The sequence below is a fragment of the Stomoxys calcitrans genome, chromosome 4, assembly GCF_963082655.1.
Source record: "Stomoxys calcitrans chromosome 4, idStoCalc2.1, whole genome shotgun sequence".
Classification (NCBI taxonomy): Eukaryota; Metazoa; Arthropoda; class Insecta; order Diptera; family Muscidae; genus Stomoxys; species Stomoxys calcitrans.
In genome coordinates this window covers 140820368-140829178 of record NC_081555.1, presented here as the reverse complement: position 1 = coordinate 140829178, position 8811 = coordinate 140820368, and the positions used below count along the sequence as shown (strand labels likewise).

The 8811-nt window shown below is 34.4% G+C and overlaps 1 protein-coding gene across 1 annotated transcript; it reads right to left on the bottom strand.

Annotated features, from left to right (window-relative positions):
- Positions 1 to 2938: 2938 nt before the first annotated feature.
- LOC106088520 (heparan sulfate glucosamine 3-O-sulfotransferase 6) lies at positions 2939 to 8426 on the bottom strand. The gene is made up of 3 exons (XM_013254081.2): positions 8053 to 8426; positions 7400 to 7965; positions 2939 to 3446 (listed from the first exon to the last, which is right to left on the bottom strand). The coding sequence occupies exons 1-3, from the start codon at positions 8185 to 8187 to the stop codon at positions 2939 to 2941; spliced, it is 1209 nt and encodes a 402-aa protein (XP_013109535.1). The 5' UTR covers positions 8188 to 8426.
- Positions 8427 to 8811: the final 385 nt, after the last annotated feature.

Genomic DNA, 8811 nt, shown 5'->3' with positions numbered 1-8811 from the left:
TTTCGCATAAGCGTTAAAAAAAACAATCATATTAAATGAGCGAAAAATTCGCATTAAATAAGAAAAAATTCGCAAAAGCGCAAAATTTGCATAACCAAAAAATCCGCATAAGCGAACAAACTATGTCATTCGCACAAGCGAAAAATATTAAATAAATTTTGATCAAATTTCCTATGGCAAAGAAAATCTAAAATCTTAAAATTCAGAATGGACGAAAAAGCTCCAGCAAAGAAGTCTTTTGAAGGCAAACACGGTGGCACACGCAAACCGGGATGACCAAATGCCCGATGGAAAGATCAAGTGGTGGGAGATACCTCAAATCTTGGAGTCAAAGATTTTAGAATGAGCGCAAAAGATCAAGGCGCTTGGAAGGTTTTCTACTTTCGGCTAGTGGAACAAATGTTCTGTCATAGCCAATTAAAGTAAAGTAAAGAGAATCTAGGCAAATGTCCTATAAGAACAACTTTTTTAACAAAATTTCCCATAGTTAAAACTATTTTAAAAAAATTTGCCATTCTAAAAATATTTTGACAAAATTTGCCAAGCGAAAATTCGCACAAGCTTAAAATTCGTATAAAAATGAGCTTGAAAGGATAATACTCAAATATTAAATCTTCGCAGATGGAATCACGTACGTTATTACTTTGGACATGCAATTAATTTGATTAAGTGCAGAATCCGAATACAGGACAGGTCTCTGTCTAATCGGAAAACATGCTGACAGACTCAAGGTTGCCAGTAACGACTTTTGCTGACGCTGTGAGGACGTCGAGGTAGAAGAGAGTATAGAACATCTGCTGTGTGTGTTACGCACTGTCAGACAGAAGGAGTTCCACTTTAGGCTCTCATTTCTTTGAGAACCTGTCTGATTTAGCGGATGTGAACATTCGCAAGTTGTTGAGCTTTTTAAATAGGAACTAGAAGGCATTTTCCTATTCCCGTTCTTTTGGTATCACAATGGATGAAAATGTCTGAAATTGTATACACGAAAAATTCGCAGACGCGATATTATCACATACGGGATTCTCATAGACGAAACGTTTACATAAAAGAAAAATTCCCATACGCGAAACGTTTAAATAAGCGAAAAATTTGCAGACGAGATTAATACACCTTCACGATCGTGTATTCGAAAAATTCGAGATTATTTCGCAAATGTGTTAAATTCCCAAACGCAATGAATTCGCTTACACGACAAATTCGCACGCGCGATGAATCCGCATACGCTATAAATTAGCATAAGCTAAAAATTTGAATGGTTACCATATTCACATGAGCAAAAAAGGAGAAAGAAGGAGTTCCACTTTAGTTTCTCATTTCTTTGAGAACTTGTTTTATTTAAAGGATGTGAACATTCGCAAGCTCATGGCTTTATTATAACTATCTGGATGGTTCAACTTTAGAACTAGAAGGCAACTTCCTTCTCCTGTTCCTGTGGTATCACATTGGACGAAAACGTCTAAGTGAGTCTGATGGCAGACTGTCACTTTAACCTAACCTAATTCGAACGCGCAATAAATTTGCGATAAATTCGCGTGCGTAATAATTCACGTAAGCGTTAATTTGCATACAAGAAAAATTCGCAGACGCAATATATTCAGATACGGGATTCGCGTACGCGAAACGTTTACATAAACGAAATATTCGCATTCGCAAAACGTTTACCTAGGTGAAAATTTTGCAGACCCGTTTAATTCCCCTACACGTTCAATTCGTGTAGGCGATAAATTCGTGTATTCGATAAATTCGCGATAATTTCGCAAATTTGATAAATTCCCAAACGCGATGAAATCGCTTTCAAGATAAATTCGAATGCGCGATAAATCCGCATACACAATAAATTCACATAAGCTTAAAATTTGAATTCTAACCAAATTCGACAAATTCACGTAATAAAAATTTAAGGCGGACATGGGAAATGCGAGCGAAAAAATTGCATAAGAAGAATAAATAGCGCATTAGCGAAAAATTGCTAAAAAAAAGCTAATAATTCCCAAAAATGAAAAATTCGCAGACGTGATCGGATACGCGTATAATTTCAAAACGTGCTTATTTCTCATTTTGCGTCAAATTCGCGGACGAAATAGATTCGTTCAACTCACGTTAGTGATAAATTGACATAAGCGATCAATTGTAATACACAAAAAAATCACATAGGCAAAAATTCACATAAGCGAAAAATCCGCAAAAGTGAAACATTTTCCCAAGTAAAAAATAACCATAATTCGCATAAAATGAGCGAAAGATTCATATACGCGACATATTTGTACATGCAATAAATTCGCATATGCAAAATAATCCAAAAATCCGCATAAGCGAAAAAAGCCAAAAAAATTCGCTTATGCATAGTAAAATTTTCATAAAATTTCTTATAGCAAAAAATGGATGTGGTCATTTCTAATAGCAAAAAAATTTCACGAAATTTCATAAAATAATTTTTAAAAAAGTTATGCATAATTACCTACAGAAAATAAATTTGGACTAGAAATTGCAAAGAAATAATATTTTGATCCAAATATTGTAAAGAAAAATTTAATATTATGCATGGAAATGAAATTTGACACAATTATTTAAAGAACATATATTTCTCAAAAGTTGTCATATTTTTTAATTTCCTATAGATAAGAAATTATTTAAAAAGTTTCAAAAATTTCAAAACCGAAACATCCAAATTTTTGAGTGCCCCAGGGGTTTAGTTCACCCCTTTGCTACCCATTTGCTTCTTTTAGTCTTTTCCATGACTTATTTAACTACCACTACTGATTTTATTTTTATAATTTTTGAGTACTTTTGAATTTTTTTCATCCAATAATTAATTAATAAATATCACTAACTTGTCAAAAATTGTTTTCGTCTACTCTAAAAACTAACCCCATTTAATAACCCTCATTGATCGTCTTTAAGTCTGCAGCCTATCCTAGGCTCTGGCTCCTCCTAATTATGGCCAGGCAAAATTAATTCCTGTCATTTCATAAAATTTATTATTAAATGGCCTATAAAAATCACGCAGTCTTTCAATGGCCGCCGTCTCAATATGAGGATGATTGCGACCCTTAGTCTTACCCAGACAATGAGGTGTGGAACGTGCCTCCGATTTGAAGAGACATGGAAATCCTTTGGTAGCATTAAAATAGAAATGCTTTTCGGTAACTACACGTTTCAGACCCAAAAAATCCTGAACTCGTCCAATTTCATAGGCTGGATCCATGATCAAACGTTCACCGCTTATGAATAGCAGTTGAGATAGAGGAAAATAGTGTAGCCATTTTTCCAGGTATCGTGCATAGACACCGATTTTAACAGGTCCCCAATTGGTGTCCACTACCGCATATGAGCCATTTACAAAGGCCAAATCTTCAAAACGTTTCATATCGGTTTTTTTGCTAGCCGCTTGTGTGTAATCGGATATGGCACGAGTTACGGGATCGCGTACCACCACAAGCAATCTGTAAGGGATGAAAGGAAATGTATATTTTACAAACATAGATTTTTTCACGGACAGTTTACCTATAAATTCGATACGCTACTAATGTGCACCAGTAATGAAATCGCAAAAGCGAATTTGCATACGCGATAAAATCGCTTCCGGATAAATCTAGATAATCAATAAATTCGCAGACACGATTAATTGGCATACGCAAAAAGTCGCATGCACGAAAAAGTCCATAAGCGAATTCGCATATGCTATCAATTACCCTACACATAAGCAATAATTTCGCATAATCGAAAAAATCGGATTAACAAAAATTCGCATAAGCGACAAAAAAAGTAGCATAGGCGAAAAATTCTCGTTAGCGCAAAATTCGCATAAGCGACAAATAAGCAAAAAGCGGTATAAACGAAAAGTCGCATAAAGGAAAAGTTCGCATTAGTGAAAGTTATGCATAAGCAAAAAATTCGAATAAGCAAAATTGGCATAGTTAAAATAAGTTAATAGCTTAATTCAGTTCAATTGCTTAAATTTGCATAAACGGAAAATTGGAATAACGAAAAAGTCTTATAAGTAAAAAATTCGCGTAAGTGAAAAGTTTGCATAAAAGTTATGCATAATCAAAAAATTCGAATAAGCGAAAAATTGACATAGAAAAAATAAGTAAATAGGTAAATTGAGTTTAATTGCTTAAATTCGCATAAACTAAAAATTGGATTAAAGGAAGAATTCGCATAAATGAAAAAGTCACATAAGCAAAAAATTGCATAAAAGTTATGCGTAAGCAAAAAATTCGAATAAGCAAAAAATTGACGGAAAAAATAAGAAAATTCAGTTTAATTGTTTAAATTCGCATAAACTAAAAATTTGAATAAAGGAAAATTCGCATAAACGAAAAAGTCTCATAAACAAAAAATTGGTATAAGCGAAAACGCCGCATACGCGAAAAAGTCGCATAACCCAAAAATTTGCATGAAAAAAAAGTTATAAGTAAGCAAAAATTCACAAAATTGGTATAGCCACAAAATTAGCGAAAAGCAAGGAAAAAATCGCTTAACGAAAACTCCACAAATTAGATAAATTCGCACATAAAAATATTTCAGAAACGAAAAACTAGCTTATTTATTAAAAAAAAAACTCGCATAAACGATTTCCCTACACGTTCATTAACTTCTCATACGCGATCAATTTACATTAACAAAACAATTTTCGCGAAATCGAAAAATTCCTATAAGCTAAACATTTCCATAAGTTAAAACTTAGCCTAAAATAAGTGAAAAATCGGTATAATCGAAAAGTTGGCGTAAGTGAACGATACGCAAAACAGAAAAAAAAATTTTGTTCGTTTCTTTTTTGAGATTAGGTGTATGGCTGATGAGTAACTCTTAACCAAATTACGAAACGCGTCCCACAGTGGTTGGTATGTGTTGCGATCTCTGGCTATCCTTTTCCATTTGCAAAGCAAAATCTCCGATGAGCTCGTCTCGAAAGAGAAACAAACAAAAATTGTAACACTTAATAATCTTCGCCCTAACAGGCAAAAAACTTAAAAATGAGAAAAAATTCGCCTATGCAAAAAATTTTGGTAAGCGAAAACTTTATATTAAAAATTTTACATAAGTAAAAAATTGGCATAAGCGAAAAATTGGGATAAGCGAAAAATTGGCATAGGCAAAAAATTCGCATAAAATATGCGAAATTCCTTATTCGCTTAGATTTATGCTTAAAGGAAAAACTGGCATAAGACAAAAATTTGTGCAAACGAAAAAATTGCGTAGGCAAAATATTTGCATAACAAAAAATTCGCAAAGACCAAAAATTTACAAAAACTAAAATTAAAATATGCGATAAATTTGATACAGGAAAATGCGCATAAGATATACATTAACTAAAGAAATTCGCGTATGTAAAAAATAACCACAAACAAAAAATTCGCGATCAATTCGCATATGCGATTGATTTGCTCAAAAAATAAATGAGTATATACACGAACACTTACTGAATGCGATTAAATCACATACTTGATTTATTCGCGTACACATTTTATTGACATACTCGACCAATTCTTGCATACGATTATTTCGCGTACTTCATTCATTTACTCGCATACGCTATAAATTCACATACGTGAAAAACTCGCATAAGCGAAAAATATGCATATGGGCGAAAAATTTGCAAATTCAAAATTCGCATAAGCAAAAACTTTGTGCATGAAAACAATTCGCAAAAGCAAAAAATTGGAACAAACGAAAAATTTCCAGATGTGTTAAATTTGTATAAGCGCAAAATTCAAAAAGCGTAGAATACGAAAAGGGAAAATTTGCATAAACAAGTAATTCAAATATGCATACAAATTCGCAAAAACCAAAAATTTGCATAAACTGAAACATGGCAGAAGCCGTAAATTCATCTTCATGTTCAACTCACGTACGCGAAAAATTCGAAAAATTAAAATAACTTGCATACAGAGAAATTCGAATAAGCCAACAAAATTTCATAAGCGAAAAATTCGCAAATGCGATAAGTTCATCTTCACGTACGCGAAAAATTCGCATAATCAAAAATTTCGTGTAAGTGAAAATAAACACAAACAAAAATTCGCAAACTCGGTTAATAAATTAAATAAAAATATATAAACTAAAAATTCGCAAATGCGATAAATTCATCTTCATTCTAACGTACGCGAAAAATTCGCATAATCAAAAAATTCGCGCAAGTGAAAGTAAACACAAATAAAGCTTCGCAAACGCATTTAATAAATGAAAAAAAATTAATTCGAATACACGGTAAACGATTAATTCGCTTACAAAATAAATTCGCATGCACGAATATTTGCCAAACACGTTTAGTTCACATACGACATTTTGTTCGTCTACGCGATTAATCGCATACTTGATTTAATCGTGTACACGTGTTATTGATATACTTGACCAATTCATGTACACATTTTATTGATATACTCGACCAAGTCGTGACAGAGTCCTACGCAAGACCATTCATTTCTGTTTTCAAGACACACTAACAATCATAGAGTATTTCAAAAACTGAACTTGTATGAAAAATTGAGAACTGAGTAAAACAGATAACAAGACATCACGACAACGAGATGAGTGAATGCAAAAAAAGAGCTAAAGAAAGACTGATTCAGATTTCAGTTAGTGCACGTTGTACAATGTATGTATTCGGGTACATTTTGCTTCAGATAAAGTATTTTTCTTGTCATAGTACGAAAGTCGTACGAAGTCAACGTGTTTGATTTGGCAAAAGCATGGGTTAACACACGCGTAGGTTTTACATATGAGAAAACAAACATTTTGCAAGCGATTTGTATGATCAGTTAATTTTTGTTTTGGAAACAACAGCGAGACGCTTTCAATGACTCAGTGTGCAGCGAGTCATTTCTAATGTCCTATTGTAGCGGCGATAATTTCGAGATAAAAAATACCACCGAGCACTGAATGGTGGTTGTTTTTCAAAATTATCTGCTTAACAACAACTTCATTTTACTCTATATTTGCCAAACGCGTTTAGTTCGCATACTCAATTTATTCGTCTACGCGACTAATCGCATACTTGATTTAATCGTGTACACGTGTTGTTGATATACTCGACCAATTCGTGTACAGTAGTCTTAAAATACAACATCATGAGGGTTCAGCGTTCACGAGTTCAGAAAAACAGTCACCAATGAAGGGTTTTGTGCAGGCCTTTGTTACAGATTAATTCGCGTACACGTTTTATTGACGTGCGCGGTAAATTCGCTATTCATTCGCCTACGCTTTTAATACGCTATTAATTCACATACGCCATAAATTCGCTTTCGCGTTTTAGTTTTCTATTCGTTCTGTATTTGTGAATCCGCTATTTAATAACCCCACCAAGATTTGCTTGTTTAACAACTGAGGACGTTTACGTTTTTCGCTTAGCCTGAGTTTCATTGTCCTAAACCGATGACAAAATTGAACTTACTTTGTATTTGCATTCATGTGATGCACACGCTGCGGCACTTCTTTGGTGACAAAATAACTCGGAGTCTTCTCCATGGTAATTTGACCCTCTATGGTATAGGGCATATGATGTCGATACCAATGCAGACCCTTTTGATAGTGGCGATCGAAGAAATGCACTTCACAACCAGCGGCACGAACATCCGGATGCAGGCGAATAAATTCCAATAGGGCACGAGTTCCAGATTTCTTAACGCCTATTATCAAGGTGTCAGGTAAATGGCGCGATGGTCGGGAGCCTTGTTGACGCAACAAACGATATTTGGGAGAACCATCTAAAATATGTGGTAAGGATGATGAAGATGAGGAACTAACACTTCCATTGGAGGCAATGTGGCTGGGGGATAACTTTTTGTGTATCTCATCTCTCAATAGCTGTTGCTGCTGGACAGAATTTTTGGTGATATTGTATGAGCTGGTAAAATTGGTGGTGGAATTATTAAATGCTGCTGTTGTGGCATTCGCATTGGCCTCCTCCGAAGTTTGGGGCCACAAGGAAGTGGAGATAAAAAACTGCTTCAGTGGATTCTTTGAGAAAGGGAAAACCAAAACACAATCTCATTACAATTTCTGGAGTTATGTAAAATGTTTTGTTGCTTTCCACACTACACATACCCGATTAAAGGTGCGTCCCAGACTTGTAATGAGACACGAATTAAAGGTATACGATACGTATATCAAGGATATGCAAATCAATATTGTAATCACCAAACTGCGATTACTTAAGTTATTAAACCAATGTATAAACATTTCGAGCTCCTTTCCTCCTTTTCTAGTTAAGCTTCAGTTCAAAAGTTTTCGTAGAAAAAAATTACATTTTCCTTAATTTTCATTTTGATTGTGGTCTTTCTTTAATGGCTTTAAAAAAAATAACTTTTTCCTCATACAACACTCCCTAATTTCACTTCTTCATTGTTGGTACAAACAGCCAAGGAGACTAAAATGAAAAGGGCCACGACCAACAAAACATAGTGTGTCGTTGGCTTTCTTTTTTTTTCGCAAATTTTTGTCCTTTGTCGCCCTTTCAACTGCAAAATTTTTTCTCTGCCATACCGGGTCCCCTGTAGTTAGAAAAAAAGAGTTAAAGAGAGAAGGAAAAGGCAAAGTTGAGAATAAAAGACGGGAAATGGCAACAAATGCCGTTAGGCAAAATTTCCCGCTTTATACGAAGCAAACTTTTGACAACAGCAATGAGCGACAGTGAGATTTACATGCTCTTTGGACTTCATAAATTGCCGTGGTCCCTTGCCGTTTGTTAATACTTTCCTGTCACGGATGACTGCATAGAGCGTCTTCCTTTTATTTGTTTGTGTATTCTGTGTTCGAGGAAGTTGTTGTGCAAGGATATAGCAAAACAAAGAAACAGGATGAATG

Coding starts and splice junctions, on each gene's coding strand:
- LOC106088520 (XM_013254081.2), bottom strand. CDS start 8,187: ATGTTTATACATTGGTTTAATAACTTAAGTAATCGCAGTTTGGTGATT. Junction 7,966..8,052: donor TGGGACGCACCTTTAATCGG/GTATGTGTAGTG, acceptor CCTTTCTCAAAG/AATCCACTGAAGCAGTTTTT. Junction 3,447..7,399: donor CACATGAATGCAAATACAAA/GTAAGTTCAATT, acceptor CATCCCTTACAG/ATTGCTTGTGGTGGTACGCG.